The sequence below is a fragment of the Macaca nemestrina genome, chromosome 10, assembly GCF_043159975.1.
Source record: "Macaca nemestrina isolate mMacNem1 chromosome 10, mMacNem.hap1, whole genome shotgun sequence".
NCBI classification, from domain to species: domain Eukaryota; kingdom Metazoa; phylum Chordata; class Mammalia; order Primates; family Cercopithecidae; genus Macaca; species Macaca nemestrina.
Genome location: NC_092134.1, coordinates 85,716,395 through 85,736,973, shown reverse-complemented (window position 1 = coordinate 85,736,973; position 20,579 = coordinate 85,716,395). Strand labels below are relative to the sequence as shown.

Here is a 20,579-nt window from a genome sequence, read left to right as displayed (position 1 = left end):
GGCCACTCCTAACCACAATCTTTACATCTACAGCACTTGCGAGTGAACATCTACAAAACCCTCTCACCTCATCAACCCACTGGCCCTGGGGGGTAGGTATTACTATCTCGTTATTCTAAATAAGGAAACTGAGTCTCGGAGGTGAAGGGCCCTATCCAAAGTCACCCAGCTAGGGGCAGAGCTAGCATGGGTTCTGGTCCTACCAAGGCAGGTACTCCAGTTTTCCACCAACTTTCAGTAATTCACCTCCCCTCAAGGGGCTTTCTCACTAAGCAAAGAAGAGGGGTTTGCAGTAGGCTGTCATTAAAGGGCATTCACTCTAACATTCCCTGACTGTGACATGAACACAAGACAGGACCCCAGCAAGGAGGTGCCCGCCATGCCCCCGAATATCAAGAGGCCCAGAGGGACGGTGATGGCTATGCACCCAGATGCCGCCCTCAGTAGAAAATGCACAGCTTTGATGCCCCACCCCTTGTTCACGGTGCCTCTCAAGAAATCCAGATTCTCATTTGGGTTGAGTCTGGGTTTTGAATACGAAAACACTCCTGCCCCAGGAAGGGTTTCAGTCCTTCCATGTTCTGTGTCCTGGTTTCCTGGGGTGACTCCCCTGATTATGCAAGAGGGGCCTGGGGGAACCAAGGCCAGCCACCTGGACTGAAGACCAGTGGCTTCAGCCACACACGGATTGTGAGCAGCCCCCAGCATCGGCCCTCCCCCTCACACTCTGCATGGCCATTGCCTCCACAGCAGAAGGGAATACAGGATGGGCTCTGCCTGGAGCCCTGGAAATACTTTTTGGGGTGCTGTAGCATTCCTGAGGCTCCACAGTGTAGTCCTAACTTGGCTTCTCTCAACTTGGTCTGCATCTGAACATGAACCTTCCACCTTGGCCATCAGCTTCCACCTGTCACAAATCCACGTCTCTTCTGTTCTCTGACCTTTTGTTCACAATGTCCCCCTGCCTGTGCTGTCCTCATCCCAACATTCTACTTTTCCAAATCCTACTCTCTGCTCAAAGCTCAGCTGGAGTCCTCCCTCATCCCTGGACCCAGCCAGCGTCTAGCATCCCTCCCTCTTCTGGACTCCAATCATGTGGCCGTTCCATACCAGGATCAGTGATCTGTGGGCAGGCACCATGTCTGAGTTAAGCTCCATAGGGCGGGGACTTGGTTTCATGCATTGCTTATTATTCCCAGCACCTAGAATAGTACCTACCACATGACAGGCACTCCACAAACATAGAATCAATGAATAAATCGGTGTCTCTCCTAAAATGTCGAGGAAAGTACCCTGGCACAGAGACAGAGCTCATTAATGATTCTTGAACAAATGGATAAACTCATGAATCAGTGTCCTCTCATTATTATTGCATTCTATTTTTTTTTTCTCTTTGTATTTGTGTTTGCTTCCTCCCTAACCTGCCTGTTAGCTTTTCAACAGCCAGGACTAAAGCAAGGAGGATACCTGGACTCCATTTCTCCCTGTTATATGGAATTATTAGGCATCAGGCTGTGTATCTTGCACTCAGTAGGCCCTCAGTTGCTATTGGCTGCGCTGAAGGAAGGGCAGACTGCGTCTAGTCCAGACCTGGCCCCATGGGCATGTCCTAAACCAAAGCAGCAGCAGGAAGTCCAGTCCTTCCCCAGGGCAGACTAGCAGCAGAGGAGGCTCGGGCCAGCAGAGGGAGGAGGTGCAGACGGTGAGAGAACACTTCCCCTCCAGCAGAGCAAGGGCTCTGCAAGGGCTGCCATGCCCACCTTGCAGAGCCGGCGTGAGAACTGAATGAGTCCACACACAAGAACACACCTTGCCTGGTGCCTGACATGGGGCAGGGATGTCAGTATAAATATTAGCTTCTTACTTTCCTTCCTGTTTCACTGCTCCCAGCAAGAACAAGAAGGGCATCCTGTGTTTCCTTTTCCTGTTGTGTTTCCTAGCACTGTGCCCAGCCAGCATCCAGAGCTGCCTCTCTTACCCCGGCTCCTCGCCCCTCCCTGGAGTCCCACCTCGTGGCTCTCTGGCAGATCAGGCAGCAATCCTGCTTCTCTAACCCCTCAGCTTCTCGCCTTCTTACAGCCTTTCCACCCCTCATCTTCCACTCCCTACCATGGGCTCCCCCGGGCTTGACTCTTACCTGTGCCAGTGGGGCTGCGATAGTGGGCACCCGGGCTCACCTGGGTCCCATCTGTAGAGAGAAGAGAGACAGAGTGAAAGAGCTGCAGGGAGGGGTGAGGAGAGGGAGCAGGAAGGAAAGAGAGTCAAGCCAGGCCTGCTCCCTGCCACTCCAAGCTTGAGCACGCCAAAGCCTGGGACCTCCACCAGAAGTTAATCAAAATGAGAAGACCCCACCCCATTCGACTTCTCCAATCCCCCTGCTGGTGAAAAGGGCTCCCAGCTCCCTCTTCCTCAAGTCACTCACTCTAAATGATTTGAGCTCAGACAGAACAAGAACCTAAGGAGGCCTCAAGTCACCCAGCAATGCCCTTAGCCCTCCCTCCTGTGGTCAGATACGATCTTCCCTGGGCAGCCAAACCAGGCTCCCATCCCCCACCCTGGAGGGAAAGAAGAGGGCTGAGAGGTGAGGTGGGGCCAGAGGTGGGAGAGCCCGGCTGGGGGGACGGCTGTGGGGAACAGGCCTGGATAGAGGGAACCTGGCCTGCTCAGAGCCTCCCAAGTGGGAGTGAATGGAGCAAGAGGGGACACAGAGGTTTCCAGAGTGGGGGAGGGACTGGGTCATGGCCCGGAGGTCAAGTCAGATCTGGTGGGAACTGTGAAGTGGTAAGGGCAGGAGTGCACAGCCTAAGGACCCCGTAGTGCAGACCCTTTTCCTCACACTGCCCCATCCTATGTCCTGCTGCCTCTGTTTCCTCAGAGGAGGGACCTACTCAGCCTCTTTCGCAGATTATCTGAGACAGAAATCTTTTCTTTTGGAAATGGGTGCCTCTCTCAGGCTCCTAAGCCCAGCAAGAAAACCTATAGCTGGTCAGATTTTCTGGTCAGCAGCAGAAGGCCCCCAGGGGATGTGGAGGCCGGCTGGGGTTGGAGAAGACAGAGATGAGTCCTGAGGCCACCTGTCCAAGACAGACACCTTTCCCTCTTGCTGTCCAGTTCAGGGTCAAGGGGACAGGAGGCCAGGAGACCCAGAGGCTGCCTGGAGAGGGTATGGGTGGACACAGAAGCCCTCTGCTGGCCAGACTTGGGGCAAAAGGGGTATTTTTTGAGACACCGCCAGGGTGCTCCTGTGGTTCTGTGTCACAGAGGCAGCCACAGTTCCTCTTCAGAGCTGAGAAATGAGAACTTCCTGCAGGCAGGCGCTGCTGGGGGAGGGGCAGCCTGGGCACAGGGAGACTCCCACCGACTGCCCTCAAAACATCCCACGCTTTGGGTGACAAAGTTCGGTCAGAAAATGCTGCTCTACCTATTTAAATTCTGCCCATCCTCTGATGTCCAGCCCAAGTCCATCTCCTTGGGAAGCTCCCCGTGACCTCTCCCCTCCTCCTTTTCTGCAGCACTCGCTCTGTGTCTACTACCTTGACACTTCATTTATCATGATCTCTGTGGTGCCCTGTGGAAGCCATGGCCATCTGCACCAAACACCTCACTGGGCACATGGCAGGATCTGTTAGTAACTGGCAAATCAAATACAATGACTCTCTCCTGACAACCTGCCTGAGACACAGCATGCATAGTTCTCAAGGTGGTGGGCCTCAGAGGCAAACTCCCCTCCCCACGACATGGTAACCCCCAATCCCAGGCTTTCTTAGTACCTCTTCTTTCTTCTGCAGGACCTAGTCCTCCCAGAGGTTTCTGGACTGGGCTCCAGGGTGCACTCCCAGAGACGGTGTCAGGCTGAGTCCCCTGCCTCCTGGGAATTCTGTCCCACCTCCCCAGTCCCTGCCCAGGGGCTGGTCAGAAGCATTCAGGCTTGGGAGCAGAGCCAGGTTCTCTGCGCCTTGCTCCCCTGGTAACCACAGATTCTGGACACCATGCACTCTCTGGATAGGAGAAAAATTAATGACCCTGAACTCTGTGGTGTTGGCTACCAGGACCCAAAGGGATGTTTTGTGGTGATAATCCATAATATAAAGTCTGTCCAGAAAAGCTGTGTGTGTGTGTGCGTGTGTGTTGGCAATGGGGGCTGCTTCCAATAGCAACTCCTGGAAAAAGTTCTGCTTTTCCCCCGCTCCCTGGCCCCGTGCTGAGGGCCATCAAGTTCAGAAGAGCCCAGAGCAACAGAGATGAGACCTGGGAACAGCTCTCTTTGTGTCCTAGAGAGAGGAAAGGTATCTAATGGCACCCCGTTAGTAGCTGAACTGAAGCCAGAACATGAACATCCTGCATCCCAGTTCTGGCTTGAGTGTGGGGACCTCTTTTCCCATCACTGCCTCTCTCCAAGGGCTGTTACTACTAATTTGGGGTCAGCCTGAAAAAAAAAAAGAGGGAAGTAAATGGACCCAAGGTACCAGGAATACTGTCTCGCACTGGAACCTTCTCCACATGGCTCTCTGCCAGGTTGGAGAGCTCTCCTTTTTGGAATCCTGGCTACTCTACCCTTTTCTATCTTCTTTGGAGGCAACTGCAGTCAGACTTAAGAAACAGTTTACTTGGCACTGGGGCACGTGGGCCAGCAAGTCACCTTCTTAAACCAGAACACCTGATTTTACCCAAAAACCTATGGAGCCCCTGTTCCAATGGGTGCACCCCAGCCCTCAGCAACCTCCAGAGTAGATACAAACACAAGTCTAAGCACCTGGAACAAACTGACCTCCCTACTGCTCCTACCTTATTGCCTCAGGCTCCAAGCTTGGTCCTCCCTGCCCAGCAGGTATGACTTTGCCTCCTAGATCTGCACAAGGTGGATGAAAACCTGAGCCTTGCCGACCACCTGCTCTCCCAGGAGCTTCATGTCTTCAGTGGGACAGAAAGGAGCACTGCCACCTAGAATGCCCTCTCCCAATGCCTCCAGTGTCTTTTTTTTTTTTGAGGTACGGTCTTGTTCTGATGCCCAGGCTGGAGTGCAGTGGTGTGAACAAGGCTCACTGCAGAGTTGACCTCCCGGGTTCAGGCGATTCTCCTGCCTCAGCCTCCCGAGTAGCTGGGACAACAGTATGCACCACCATGCCTGGCTAAATTTTTTTGTTTTGGTTTGTTTTTTTGTAGAGACAAAGTCTTCCCCTGTTGCCCAGGCTGGTCTGTAACTCCTGGGCTTAAGCGATCCTCCTCGCTCACCTTCAATGTCTTTGTTGAGACTGTTCCCACCTCCCTGGACTCTTGATTAGCTGAAAAGGAAGCAGCAGCAAGAAGACCTAGGCCCCAGCAGCAAGAGGAAAGCAGGCAGTGGCAGGAGGCCATAGTCCTGGGCTCAGAGCTGACTCCCTTCACACCCGAGGTTGCGGTCTCTGGTTCTCTTTCCCTGACATAGGCTGGAAAAAGCTTGAGTCTCCATGGGGCTGGCAGAGAAGATGAAGGCTGGTAGTGAAATAGCTTCAGGAAGATCCAAGAATAAATAAACAGGAGAAGGAACACTGTGGTTGCCAGGCCTCCCTGACACAGAGTCGGGGCTGAGCACAGAGGATCAGCTCCTCTTCCAGGCTTTAGAGATCATTCAGACCAACACTCTCATTTGACAGAGGAGGAAAGAGAAAGACGGGGCGAGGTCACAGCCACCCAGCCAGCCACTGGTCCAGCCAGGCCAGGCCAGACCAGTACAGGGGAAACCCAAAGGTCGACCCCAAATGCAGGTACTACTTCCATGGGAAGTCACTGATCTAGGGGTTGAAAAGACGGAAATATGAGTGAAACCTGGTTCTCACTTTCAAGGAGTTTAGAATACAGCCTGCAGCCTTAAACATATTTGAACAAGTACAATACTTGCAGATACTAAAAAAATTCAGAGAGCCCAAAAGTTGTTAGGATAAGTTTCTCATTCATCCCAGACTCCCTAGAACTTCCCTGGAAGTCACCCTTTCTAACAGCTTCTTGTGTCTCCTTCCAGAAATTCTCTATACTGCTCATTGATTGGCACTGAATGCTTCTTGCTTAGATTTATCCAGAACCCAGCAGGGAGCTGAGAGTGGGCTGGAAGCCCCTGCCACATGAGGTCTGGCAGGCCACAAAATGTGAGGGAATCGAAGGTCTGAAGCACACAGGACATTTGCTTTGCGGTCAGATGGGACTGGGTTTAAGCCCCGACTCCCTCGGTGACTGGCAAGGCAAGCCAGAAACACAATTTAACCTGCTTAGGCTGCCCCATCTGTAACCAGGAGATAAGAATACCTACTTCAGGCTGGGCGTGGGGGCTCACGCCTATAATCCCAGAACTTTGGGAGGCCAAGACGGGCAGATTACTTGAGGTCAGGAGTTCGAGACCAGCTTGGCCAACATGGTGAAATCCCATCTCTAATAAAAATACAAAAATTAGGCATGGTGGCGGGAGCATGTAGTCCCCGCTACTTGGGAGGCTGAGGCACAAGAATCGCTTGAACCCAGGAGGTGGAGGCTGCAGTGAGCTGAGATTACACCACTGCACTCCAGCCTGGGCGACAGAGCAAGACTCTGTCTCAAAAACAACAACAACAACAACAAAACAAAAGAATACCTACTTCAAAGAGGTCACCTGAGATTAGCAATGCTGTCTGTGATGCACCCAGCACATGCGGGCCGGGGGCGGGGGGGGGGGGGGGGGTTTCCTTAGTGGTAGTTTGCCTGCTGCACTTGTCTGCAGCCTCCTTCCCGGCATTAGCATTTCAGTGTCTGCTCCCAACTCTCCTCCCTCCTCTACCACAGACCATTTTCTCCTGGATGCATGCCCCTGCCCCATCTCGCTCACTCGCTCTCTCGCTCTCTCTCTTTTTTTTTTTTTTTGAGATGGAGTCTTGCTCTGTCACCCAGGCTGGAGTGCAGTGGCACAATCTCAGCTCACTGCAACCTCTGCCTCCTGGGTTCAAGCAATTCTCCTCCCTCAGCCTCCCAAGTAGCTGGGACTACAGGCATTAGCCACCAAGCCCAGCTAATTTTTGTATTTTTAGTAGAGACGGTGTTTTGCCATGTTGGCCAGGCTGGTCTCAACCCCCGTCCTCAGGTGATTTGCCCACCTCGGCTTCCCAAAGTGTTAGGATTACAGGTATGAGCCACCGTGCCCAGCCCCCTGCCCTATCTCTAATCACCAGCCTCTCCCAACTCTTCCCTTTCTCTTCCACCTGAACTTTTGTAAGCGAACACCTTATTATGTGCTAGGAATTGTTCTAAGTGCCTTACATTTGCTAACTGATCTAGTCCTCATGACAAACCTATGAGGTATTTTTTGTTTTATCCCCATTAGGTAAATGAGTACACTGAGGCCCAGCAGTATTAGATAACTTGTCTGAGGCCACAGACAAGTGGTAGAGGTTCAGCTGGGACTTGAGCCCAGGAAATTGGGCTTCAGAATCCACACTCTCAACCAATACACTCCACCCCTCCTCCCCAGCATTCCCACTCGCCACAGGCCAGCCAGCACAGGACACATGCAGGACCTAGATGGGCATGCAGAAAGATGAAAAAAATCACACAGCCCCACAGAGACCCATGCCAGCAGCAATCCCCAGCCCTGTGCGGGTGAGAGGGCAGAAGCTATGTCATCTTTGGGTGCCCATGAAGACAATCCCAAAGAATCATTTGGAGCAACTGTTGACTTTGTAGAAACCAAGCAATGATTTGGGACTGTATGCTGGGAACAGGGGGCTGGCAATGGGTTGGGGTCTTAGAGGACCCTCAGCTCCAACTCCCCTGCTCTCAGTGCCCTGCCATATCCCTTCTCTAGAAGCTCCCAAGTCCCACTAGGACACTCTCATTAGCGTCCCAAAGCAAGCTCCACCATTTCTCTGTATTGGCAGAGGAGCCAGCTGCCCATCAGGGCAGAGGCTTAGCTGCCAGGTGAGCCAGCCAGAATGTCTGCCTACCCAGACGAAGGCCTCCGTCAGTCCGAGGCAAGGGGACAGAGAAGCTCCTGCACACCAAGCAGGAGGCTGGATATAAGGGCGGCAAGGCCAGCCTCCTGCCTCCACAGTGAGCATGCCTCTTTCTTGCCACCTCGGGGCAGCTGGGGCCCTGAGGCAGCTATTTTTAGCTCTTGACACCTGGGTATTTTGCAGCCGCAGGATGTCCGGTTTGGAGTCTCTTTCTGGGAATCCCACACGCGGCTGTTGTAAACAGCCCCACGCAGCGGCCGCCTGAGCAAGGAGCCAGCGTCGCCCCCCACCCCACCTCCACTTCTGCTGTTTGAGATGAATCAAACAGGAAGCAGATGTAACCATGGCAGCAGCGGCTTGAGCTCCCTGGGGGTGGGAAAGCATCCTCCCTGGTTCTTTGTCCCCCACCCCAGATCCCCAGCTCCACCCTGTGGCCTCTCAAGGATGGAGACCTGGCAGAACCTGAGGCCAGGGAGCTGGGCCATTCTGAGTTGCGTATGGCTGTCGGTTTCTGGGCCTGGCACTCTCTGGGGACCCTTACTGACCTCTGACAGAGAAAAATAGGGGTCCTCCCAGCCCTGTCCACCTCCCGGGACCTCTCGGGCCACCACTCAGCCTCCTTGCAAGTCCATTGTGAAGGGGAGGGCATAGCTACTTCCTGGGGTGGCAGGCCTGGAGGGCCTGCATCTACTTCCTATTACCCATGGCCTTCGGCTTATAGCCTGGCCTGCCCCTGCACTGCTCTGCCCACTTAGGGAATTCCTGAGCCAGTGGGCTCCCCTAGTCCACACTACTCTAGGATTTCTTAGTTCTGAAAAGCCCTCAAAGACATAAGTTCCACACTCATCCTCACTCCTCTGCTCCAGTATCTCCAGTCCCTGAGATAGGAAGTTCACCATGATGTCTAACCACAATCTGTCCTATCATGAGCAAAACATCCTGAGCAGGCAAGATTTGAGGCCCTATCTGTAACATGGGGATAAGTGGGCCAGTTTCTGCCTTCATCTCTCCCTTCTCCCCTACCCCTCTGGTGTCCCACTTAGACCAGCTGCTCCCTCTTAGCAGCCAGTGGGAGCCAGTCTTTCTCAAGGGCCAGTGTTTGCCCCAACAGGAAGCACAGTCACTGGCCCAGGCTGCCTCTAGGGGCGGCTCCTTCTCCCCTCTGAGATGTCACACTCATTCCCTTGCTCTCCTTGTCACCCCAGTTCCTGGGCCTTCCTCGGGCTGACCCTGCCCCTCTATGTACCCTACTCCTGCTTTGCCCACTGGTTCTGCCTCTCCCAGCTGCAGGCTGAGAGAGGAGATGTGCGTTCCTCACTCTTCTCACCTGTGCCACCCACAAGGCCACGCAGCCCATTCCCAAGACTGCCAGGGAAATGTTTAAGTTACAATATCAACAATAATTATATTATTTTAATTAATTAATAATATTAATAATGATCAATCATGTGTTAATGCTTACTGTGTGCTGGCTATTATCCCAGGCATTTTTGGCGGGGGGAGGGCAACCTCCTCCCATTAAGCATTATTTATTATTTTTTTTTAATTTTTTTTTTTTTTGAGATTGAGTCTCACTCTGTCGCCCAGGCTGGAGTACAGTGGCACGATCTCGGCTCACTTCAACCTCTGCCTCCCGGGTTCAAGCGATTCTCCTGCCTCAGCCTCCTGAGTAGCTGGGATTACAGGCATGGGCCAACATGCCCGGCTAATTTTTGTATATTTAGTAGAGATAGGGTTTCACCCTGTTGATCAGGCTGGTCTCGAACTCCCAACCTCAAGTGATACGCCCGCCTCAGCCTCCCAAAGTGCTGGCATTACAGGCATAAGCCACCACGCCAGGCCTACACTAAGTTTTTTTTTTTTTTTTTTTTTTTTTGAGACGGAGTCTCGCTCTGTCGCCCAGGCTGCAGTGCAGTGGCCTGATCTCAGCTCACTGGAAGCTCCGCCTCCCAGGTTTATGCCATTCTCCTGCCTCAGCCTCCGGAGTAGCTGGGACTACAGGCGCCCGCCACATCGCCCGGCTAGTTTTTTGTATTTTTTAGTAGAGACGGGGTTTCACCGTGTTAGCCAGGATGGTCTCGATCTCCTGACCTCGTGATCTGCCTGTCTCGGCCTCCCAAAGTGCTGGAATTACAGGCTTGAGCCACCGCGCCCAGCCCACTAAGCATTTTAATTGTTACTATTGCAAGTAGTCCTCACAACTCTGTAAGGCAGATACCACTTTGTTTGTTTGTTTGTTTTGTTTTGTTTTGTTTTGTTTTGTTTTGTTTTGTTTTTGAGACAGAGTTTCACTCTGTCACCCAGACTGGAGTGCAGTGGCACGATCTCGGCTGACTGCAACCTCTGCCTCCCGGGTTCGTGATTCTCCTGCCTCAGCCTCCCAAATAGCTGGGATTACAGATGCAAGCCACCATGCCCAGCTAATTTTTGTATTTTGGTAGAGATGGGATTTCGTTATGTTGGCCAGGCTGGTCTCAAACTCCTGAACTCACTCAGTCCACCCACCTTACCCTCCTAAAGTTCTGGGATTACAGGCATGAACCACCGTGCCCAGCCTATATACTGTTATTATTCTCATTTTGCAAATGAGGAAACTGAGGCTAAGAGAGGTTCAGAAACTTGCTGAGGTCATACAGATGGTATGTGGAGCTGCTGGGACTCCAGAACCTAAGCTTAGCATCGGTACACTGGCGTGGACTTCTTACTCAGCCTGCCTCCTAGTAGCGGGTGAAATGAGACCACCAAGGGGACAAGGGGATGCGAGACACAGTGAGGTCCTAGGGTATGCTCCCAGTGCCAGCCTGTTCCCACAAAGTGTGCTGTGTTCCACCCCTGCCATCCTCCCTTCCTTTTTCATCATCTATTTCCCTTACTTTTTAAATGTACATTTTACCATTTTAAAGTGTACCATTTAAACACTTTACAGTGTTTCCTGTTAGTTGCCTCCAGCGGGGTATAACTAAACAAGCAAACCTCCCAGGGTTGCCACAGAGGATCAAACACTGCGTGAGCTCTCTGGAAACTGTCAAGCCCTCTACAAAATGTGTGTTGCATAACCAGAGCAAGTCACCCTGAGTGGGTACTTGGGGGTAAATTCCCTTGGGAGGAAAAGGTCTCAAGGTCTCTCTCTCTCTCTCTCTCTCTCTCTGTCTCTCTCCTCCCCCTCTCACGTGCAGGCCTTGGGCAGGTGGAAGGGCTGGAAGCACCCACAAGTGCAAAAGGGAGCACCTACCTTCAGGGCTGCTTCCTGGGGACTAGGAACACAGCCACATGGCTATCAGCATCCCTGGATCTGGGGCAGAGGAAGGCAGAAGCCACAATGGAGACCCTGGTCTGCACTCAGTAAGAACCAGGCAAACCAAACTGAGGCATCTCGGATGTGAATAACCACAAGCTGTGAATCCTGACACTCACAGGGATGTCACATTAACATTAATGACAGTAAATACCCTAGAGGTCCCATCCCAGTGGTGCTCTAGAATCCCCCTCCTTTTGCCTATTATTTTGGAAGATGGCAGAAGTCTAGTGGGCAGATTCTCCAGGTGACCTGATTCCCTTTTGAAGTCAGGCTGCCCTTGAGACTTGGTTGAAGGGGTTTTTCCAGATCACAAATACAACTAGGGTGCTCACACAGCCTTCAGGTCACTCAACAGACAGATGCATGGTCCTGGGTACTGATTTGGACAAATCAGCTGTAAGGACAATTTCTGGCCAACTGGGAATTCAGTAAGATGAACATTTACCATAATGGAAGGTGGAAATCACTGATTGAAAAAACAGTATATGCAGAGTAATCTCATTTTCATAAAAATTACAACACACAAAGACACACAAGGAAATGGAAAGATGTGCAGTGATCTCTGACTGACGGGTCTGTGATATTTTTTATTTTTTAGCTTTTGCTGGTTCGTCCTGTCTGAGTATCCACAATGCACATGGACTGCCTCTGTAATAATCAAGCAGCATATATATGTACATAGACACAGCCCATGGTAGCAAAGTCAAAGTGTGACCTCGGGCTCCCGTGAGAATTAGTCCACAGGGCTTTCATCGCCCCCGTGTCTTCTTGGACCATACATCCTCTGAGGTTCCGTGTTATCTACAACCTAGCATCCTCTGCCTCTCCTGAATCTCGCCAAGGGCCTAGCACAGGGCTGGGCACAAGTCAGGACTTACTTAATGAATGCCTTCTGGCTGAATAATGATCATTTCCTGAAAGAAATGCCTCATGCCTCTTCCAGAGCCGCTGTGCTGGGAATACTCACTGCTGACATCACTGACCTGCCCACCCCTCCTCTGTTCTTCATAAGAGCAACAAGGGAAGGGCTAAAATAAAGGTCACCCCCAGCAGATGCTGGCAAGGTACTCCACATCAGGGCCATCAGGGCAGCCCCGTCCCAGACCCTCCCCAGGCTGGCACGGCAGCCCCTCTCCAGGGCCAGCTGGCTTCAAGGCCTTGGGGTCCCTCCTCGCCCTGCCTCACTGGGTGAGGCTGGGGGAGGAGTGAACAAGAGAAGCAGGGGTCCACCCTATGACTTCTGGCTACAGCTCTGGCTGTTCCAGGCCCTGATGGGTGGAGGAATCTGGAACAGGGATTTGGCCTGGTTTTTCCTGTGAACTGGGGCTAGGCCCAGTTTCTGTTCTTCGTGTCTGCAACATTCCCTATCCCTGACCTTCAAAAAATATGAACAATAACATTAATAATGATGATGAATATTCAGTGAGTACTGACTTCATACCAGCACGGAGCTAACTTTATTTACATTATCTCCTTTAATCTTCATAGCAACTCCATAAAGTTGAAACTGTAATTATTTTCACATTACAGATGAAGAAGTGGAGGCACAGAGCAAAATGTGCGCATAATCACACTTGCCGGAGAAACCAAGACTCAGCCAAGGCCATCCCATTCCTCCCTCTGCATCCTTACAGGATGCTCTCCTGCCAGGCGTTGCCATATATACAGTAGGGTCTAAGGCGATAATTAACATCTGCAGAGTGCTTTAAGCACCAAGTGTTTACACATGCTTAGAGAAAAGCCCCACTTGAAACTAGGAAATCAAGTCTCAGAGCCATCTGCATCCTTACTCAAGATCCCACACCTTTCGACTTGGATTCAAAGTCAGGTCTCTGGCGTCAGAATGGCACATTTCTTCCTCCCTATTATCACACGATGCCCCTGGCTCACACTCAAGGCGGCCCCGGTTGCCTGGAAGGGAGAGTCACACCTCCTTTAGCGCTGGAATCCGGGGGGCGAAGACTGCGCTCAGCCCCTCGCCCCGTGGGGGTGGGGTGCTGCGCCAGCACCTCCTCAGCGTCTCCGCCGTGACTCACTCCCGGGACCCAGGGGAAGCACAGCCCTGCGCTGCGGGCAAACATCGTCCGCCGCCCGCCCCGCCTCCAGCTCCCCGCCTCCACATTTGCTAACCGAAACAAGGCTGCTGCTATTTTTAACCCTCCAGCTCCCCCTTGCCTGGGGCTCCCCCCTTCACCTCCCCACCCCCCGCCCCAGCCGGGTGCCACCAGCCTGTCATTCTGAGAGCAGTTCTATAACCTGAACGCGCCCGGGAGGGCGCAGCGGACGCCCCGGACGTGCAGGTTTGTGGGGCAAGCAAAACAAGACGGTTACAGCCCAATCGCCGAATTCCCCCACCCCAGACTCTTTCCGAACCTGTCACTCCCCGACTGCCCTGCTCCTCCTGCCATTCTGGGGGCTGGGGTAGAGGAGAACGGGACTTCTGGGCTGGGGTCACCTCAGGAGCCTAAGCTAGGCTCCTTGGAACGGGCCCTGCAGGGAGGAAGCTGAACTGAAGGGGAATGGAGTTCCCCTACGGATCCCCAGGGTGAGAGGCTGACCCTATAGGCCCAAAGCTTCTGACCACCGGGGTTTACAATCCCTGCAGGCAACATGGAGGAAAAAGGAAGTGGTGTGGAGACAGGGTGGGGATGGTGTGCTTAGCCCAGGGCCCTCCTCAGGAGGAGAAGTCCCCTCCCCATCCTGCTGTGGGGGCTGTGGAGCTTGGGTGGGGAAGGCCTGGGAGTGGGGAAGAGCACTGAGCAGCCTCCAGAGAGGCTCAGGGTGGAAGACAGCCTCGGCAGTGTGCAGGGGGGAAAGCAGGCCTGGCGTCAGGGCTCCTTTGACACTCAAGAATCTAAGGAAAGGGCCAGGCAACACCTTCCTGCAGCCTGAAGCTCTGGGTTCCCAGAAAAACCTTCCTGGGAGAAGAGGTTGGAGGTGAGAGGGGGTGAGGCCTGCTGGCCTAGAGCCGAAAACTGACGCCCCAGTTGCTGATGTGAAAGTTAACCTCCTGAGAGGGGTGAAGCCCTAGAGCTGCAGGTGGACCAGACGGGGGCATTTCCTCCCAGCTGATGTAGAGCCAGCGGCTTGAATCAGCCCCATCTGGCCATCTGGTCTCAGAGTCTCCCCCAGTTTGGGCAGCAGATTCCAAGGGCCCAGGAGAGACTCTGGAGAGCCCAGCCAAAGGGCCATCTGGGCTCAGATCTTCCCCGTGTGCCTCTCCTGTCCCAGCCTCCGCCCTCCCTTGAGCCCTGTCCTCTCTCGTCCCGACCCCAGCCCTCCTTTCTGGTTCTGTCCTCTCTTCCAGGGCCCAGGTCCTCTCTAGGCCTTGACCCTCTCTCTTTGGTGATTCCTGAGCCAAGTAAATAAATCCCAGTGGCCACAGAGGCAGCAGGCTAGACCAGAGGGGAGGGACTTGACACAGCAGTTCCCCAACTGGGGAGATGGCGGAGAAAGGAAGGAGGTGGGAGGAAGGTGAAACAGGAGAGCTCCTGGGGAGATGCGGCCTCCTTCTCAACATTCAGTATGGCCACAGGGCCCTGGACTCAGACCCATGGAAGAAAAAGGGTGCTCCCCAAGCAAGGAAGTGGCCTTGATCTTGGCCTTGTACAGCTCCCCCTTCTGCTCTCCCCTCTGCTAGCCTTTGGGGCTGCTTGAGGTGAGGAGACTGCTATCTTCCATGCCAAGTGAGAGGCTGGCAATTCAGCTCCAACCCTCAGCCATTGCTCAACCCAGGGCCTCCACCTGGATCCAGGGAGTTCCCAAGCACGGCTCCAGAGGCTCTGACAGCTCACTTCCAGCCTGGGGAGGCGAGAGACGGCATCAATGTCACCTTCTTAGGCAGTCCTCCCCTGGCCACCCTATCAAAGGAAGTCCCACCTTGTTATTCTCTATTGCCATGCCTCGTTCATTTCCTTCTTAAGGCTTATCACAGTGTGTAACTAGTCACACATACTCATTCCTTTACTTGCCTACTTGTTCTGTTTGTCTTCTCCACGAGAGTGGAAGTTCCCTGAGGTCAGATGTTGTGCCTATGTGTTCACTGAATATCTGTACCCAGTGCCTGGAACATTGCAAGGCTCAGCTAGGATCCAGTGAATGGATGAATTGCTGAATGACTGGCTCAGCAACATGATTCCCTGGTTGCCAACACTGACCTTTAGGGATGACACTCAACAGTTCCAGGAGTTCTCCAAAAAGGAGGCAGCAGAATGTAGCAGGAAGAACAAGATCAGAAAACAGGAAAGCCAAGACCCCAGAGGAAAGATCAGCCCCAGTTAGCACCAGCCCAATCAGGTTCACGTCATCACAAAGTGTAGTTATGAGCACACATGCACACACACACACAGCGGGTAGATGGGTGAGCACAAAGTCCTGGACAGGTCTTAGAAGCCTTGAGTTTTCTCTTGGTTCTTCCTCTTAATGGCCCAGCACCTTAGAGAAACTACATACCTTCTATGGGTCTGTTTCTTCAAAAGAAAAAATGAAGAGGTTGACCCAGGGCACTGGTCCTCAAACACAGCCTTGCCCCAGGATCACCTGAAGCACCTGTTAAAATCCAGATTCCCAGGCCCCACCCCTCAGATTCTGACTAGTCAATCTGGAATGGGCCTGAGGATCTTAATGTTTTTAATTTTGAGACACAGTCTCACTCTATTGCCCAGGCTGGAGTGTGGTGGCGCGATCTCGGCCCACTGCAGCCTCCACCTGCTGGGCTCAAGCGATTCTCCTGCCTCAGCCTCCCAAATAGCTGGGACGACAGGCCTGCGCCACTGTGCCCAGCTAAATTTGTATTTTTAGTAGAGATGGGGTTTTGCCTTGTTAGCCGGGCTCATCTCAAACTCCTGCCTTCAAGCGATCTGCCTGTTTCAGCCTCCCAAAGCCACCGCTTCCAGCCAGGAATTTTTTTTTTTTTTTTAATAGAGTCTTGCTGTCGCCCAGGCTGGAGTGCAATGGCTTGATCTTGGCTCACTGCAACCTCCGCCTCCCGGGTTTAAGCAATTCTCCTGCCTCAGCCTCCCAAGTAGCTGGGATTACAGGCGCATACACCACACCTGGCTAATTTTTTGTATTTTTAGTAGAGACGGGGTTTCACCACGTTGGCCAGGCTGGTCTCGAACTCCTGACCTCAGGTGATCCACCTGCCTCGGCCTCCCAAAGTGCTGGGATTACAGGTGTAAGCCAATGCGCCCGCCCGGCCCAGGATCTTTACCTTTAACACATTCCCCAGGTGACTCTGAAGCAAATGGTCAAGGAACTCACATTTGAGAATCCCGAATGAGATGGTGTTTTACAAGCCAACACCTGGACTTGTATTAAAAAGCCACTCCTGCCCAGGTATATACCCCCAAAAAACATGTCCATGTATTCCATATACCCCACACAGGGCCATAACCTGCAAAGGTGTGCACCATACAGATGATACACATCTGTCTTTTATGTGTGCATACTCCCAAAACACCCAACACAGAACCACCACATAGATCACAAATAGCCCGGAGCCACCACATCAGCATACACGGCTGGGGGGGGGGGGGTACACACACAGATACCCACCACACACCCAGTGTGTGCTCTCACACACCTCATGCAGACCCACACTAAACAGACGCTGTCCTGAATTTATTTTGCCTCTGGGAACTGGTCCAGGACCAAAGGAGCTATGCTCTGCTGATGAAAACATCCCTCCCGCCTCTGCCACCCCCAACCCTGCCCCTTGCCCCAGGCAGCATGCTACCCACCGAGGAGGGCAGTGGGGATGGGTTGGGAGGAGGCAGAGGCTAGGCCAGCGACTCAAGCTGCTCAGAGCCCTTCCAGGTGTCCAGCTCCCCTCTTTCCCTCTCCCTTCCCCCCAGAAGATGCCAAAGGGCCTTCACCCAGCCCCCGAGTCCATGCTCACTCAGGCCACTTGCCTAGATTCCCAGGCCCCTGGTCCTAGGGCGCCAAAAGGGTTAGGGAGGTGGCTAGATCTAGGGACTCCTCCTAATACTCAGGCCTCTAAGGAAAGGGCTGTCTGGGGGCACCTTCCTATAGCCCTAAGGCCTGGGGCCTCCAGGGAAGGTTACCACAGAAACAGGGGGAAAATATTACAAGGAAACACAATACCCGGCAGGGTCACCTGCTGACCGGGCTTCCTGCTGTGTTGCCCACCCCCAGCTCACTGCTCTCACAGCCTCCTTCTCCAGCCTTGCCTTGGCCTTCTTACCAAGGCTCTCCTTCCTGCCTCCCAAGAGCTGGAAGAAGCAGTCTTAAGCAGAAACTCTGCCCCTCCGTGGTTCCAAACAACAGCATCGAGGATGGCCCAGAGCTGAGCCCCCAACTCCTAATCCTTACCAACCCCTCCTCACCATCACCACAGGAAATCAAAGCTTCCTGCCCCAGAGGAAGTGCCCCATCTAGTGAACAAATCCAACACACACAAACGCACGGTCCTGGGAGCCTCCGGGAGGACAGATGCCCTCCCCCTGGCCCCAGGCCTTATTCAGGCCCTGCTTCCAGCAATACCCCACACCACACTGGAGGCCCCAGTCCCAAGTCTGAGGGCAGGCCAGGAAGAGTCAAGCTGTGGAGGGTGGGCCAGCAGAATGGGCACTGGCAGAGTGAGAAGGCCTGGTTCTGGCCGCCCCCTGCCTGCCATTCCCTGACTGAGTGACCCTGGGTCTTGCATTATTAGCTCACCTTGTCTCAGGCCCCTGCCAACTTCAAAATTACCAGCCCTTAACGAAAGGCCAGGAGAAAGAAGGCAAAGAGAGATGGGGTTTCACAGGCTTCTGTCTTCCAAGTCCTTGGGCAAGCATGCCCACAGCTACCAGAGGGTCCCCACTCCCTACCCCATCACACATGAGTTTCTCTCTTGCCCAAGGGTTTTATATCAGAATTGAGAAAGTTCCAGCTTCCATGCCCAGAGGCCAACAAGGACTAAAGCAGAGGTCCATTATCCCTAAGCAAACTGGAGGGGGTGGATAATGGCACTGAACCTTGATTCTCCTCTCCATAGTCAACGTCTCCTGCTCTGCTCTGAGAAGTGTGCTTGGAATTTTCTCCCCATTTTACTGAAGGGGAAACTGAACTTCAGTGTCAAAGTGGAGTGAACTGCTTAGACATGCAAACTTCCCTGCCCCAAAACCCACTGTAAGACCTGGTGGCCACAGAGACACCCACCAAATAAGGGACACAGAGGCCTCAGGAGAACACTGCACCAGGACCATTCCAGGTGCAACACCAGGAGGCAGCTCTGAGCTTGCCTCTGAGCCTGGCCCTGCTGGGCAAGGAAGGACATCAGGGGACTAAAGGCAGAGGACTAGTCCCAATAGGTCCAAGACCTGGTTACAGTCTAGGCTCCCTGGGCTGGGTACCACTCAGCGAGACTACTCTGTGCCTTAGTTTCCCTCAGAAATGGCTGCAGAGAAGAAGAAAATGACTTAATAACTCATAGGTAGCAGCAGCCTATGGAGGAGGAAAAGGCCACCAAAGCACCTCATTAGAAGGCAGGGACCTGAGTCACAGTCTCCTTCCAGCCCTATGGCTGAATAGGGGTCCTAAGGAAGGTCCCACAGGTCCAGATGCAAGTCCAGGGAACAGGCTGAGAAGTCGATCTTGAGCTCCCAGCAGGGCCGCTGAGGGCCGATGCCCCATTCTCACCCTAGAAATCGGCAGGCAGAGCTGGGCCTCAGGCAGATGTTGCCTAGGAGAGTGGGCAGGGAGTGTTGGCAGCCAGACAGCCACTGTCCAGATGCAGGGGGAGGCCTTTGGGTGTGCAGGAGGACTTTGGGTGGCCTCCTCAGCCAGAGGGGATGAGGAGTGAGGAGCAGCCGTGGCTGGGGAGGTCAGACCCAAACAGGCAGCCACAGCGGGAAGCAATGGGGGTGGGGGCACTAGGTGGCCTGAGCGCCCCAAAGGGCTCTCTCCTAGCCCACAGGCCTAGAAACTCTGGTGGTGGGAACCCAGCTCATCCGCCAGATTTGCCGCCTGCTCTCACACTCCCCAACACCAACAGACCCCAGGCCTGGGGGGTGCACATCCTGTCCCCCACCCCTCACACAGCCTGTGGCACCCCGCTTCCCGCGCCGCTGCCGGTATTGACCTCCACAGCTCACTAGGGCACAGGTGTCTCTTCACCCTGATGGGTAAGCAAGGATGGGGGGCGATGCTCAGAGAAACCTCCCACTCAGAGACTCCTCCAAGGGACCTCTTTCCCCGCCGAAGGATCTGAGTAGGGCCCTGCCCGGCTCCACGGGATGGGGGCGCTGATGTCCAGCCCCACAAAGCCCAGCCCCAACTCAGTGGGTCCTGCCCTTTGCCCTCGCGCTTCCAAACCTTCCGCCCCGGAGCACCGCCCCCTCGCTGGGCCACCGCTGCCGTCCCTCCCTCCCCGGTTCCTCGGTTCGTCCTCCCCGGGAACAGGGGTGATGGGACGTGGGGCCCGCGCACCGGCGGCCGGGGCCTCCAACTCCCTCCCTCGGGCCTGTTGCTGCCCCGGGGCGGGCGGATGTGGGCGCCCCGCGGGAGGCCCGAGCCCTCTGGCCCCCGGAACCAGCCGCGACCCGGAGCCTGCCAGAGCCCCGCGGAGCCGGGCGGGACGGGCGCGGTCGGGGGGTGCACGCCGGGCTGGGCCCGCGGGGCCAGCCGGAGCCCGAGCCGGAGCCGGAGCCGGAGCCGGGGCCGGAGGCCGAGCCTGGGCGGGCGGCGCTGGGTGCCGCGCGCAGGGCGGGGCGGGGGGCGGCCGCCCAGTACTCACCAGCGCCGGGGCTGTGCATCCAGGGGCCGGGGCCCTCAGAGCGGGGGGCTCATGGCGGGGCGGGGGGCTGGGGCACCGGCCTCACATCCCCCCAGTCGCCGGAGGCTGCAGAGCGACTGTGAGACGGCGAGAGGAAGGGAGGGGGCCGAGAGGGGGAGGGCCCTGGCAGCCCGGCCGGCCGGGTAGGATGACAATGGAAGGAAATGCTTTATCTGAGTCTGAGAGCGGGCCAAGGGGGAGGGGAGGGAGGGGGCAGGCGCTCGCGGCCCTGGGACACACCACCCCGGCAGACGCTGCACCGGGCGGCGCACAGGCGGGCCGCAGACACCACGCGCGGCCGGATCGCGGCGGGGTGCGGCGCACGGCCAGAGAGGCAGCGCTGAACCCGGAACGCCGGCCGCGGCCCCGAGCCCGAGCCGCCGCGAGGCGCTCCGTGCAGTGCACAATTCCCGGAAACCCAGCTACCTGGGCGCACGCACCCTCGCATACACAGCGTACACGAGCACGCATCCATGTTTACAAGGGGCAGAATCATTTACACAGCACACACTGGGGCTTCGGGGTGGACCCCCGTGCACACATTACATACCGG

General features: G+C 54.7%; 1 protein-coding gene across 7 annotated transcripts in view; it reads right to left on the bottom strand.

Annotated features, from left to right (window-relative positions):
* The window catches only part of LOC105470063 (histone deacetylase 7), a 38,920-nt gene extending 18,782 nt beyond the window's left edge, over nucleotides 1-20,138 (bottom strand). For 2 of the 7 annotated variants that reach the window (XM_011721795.3, XM_071071813.1), the window contains exons 1-3: nucleotides 19,988-20,138; nucleotides 2,138-2,188; nucleotides 1,219-1,293 (exon numbers count right to left, since the gene is read on the bottom strand). In XM_011721795.3, coding sequence (XP_011720097.1) covers nucleotides 1,219-1,293; nucleotides 2,138-2,188; nucleotides 19,988-20,006 — 145 coding nt within the window. In that variant the 5' untranslated portion in view covers nucleotides 20,007-20,138. Of the gene's footprint in view, nucleotides 1-1,218; nucleotides 1,294-2,137; nucleotides 2,189-4,785; nucleotides 5,772-15,407; nucleotides 19,588-19,987 lie in introns of those variants that run through there. The other 5 variants (XM_071071814.1, XM_011721800.3, XM_011721802.3 and 2 more) reach the window with 5 other exon arrangements.
* Between the last annotated feature and the right edge of the window lie 441 nt (nucleotides 20,139-20,579).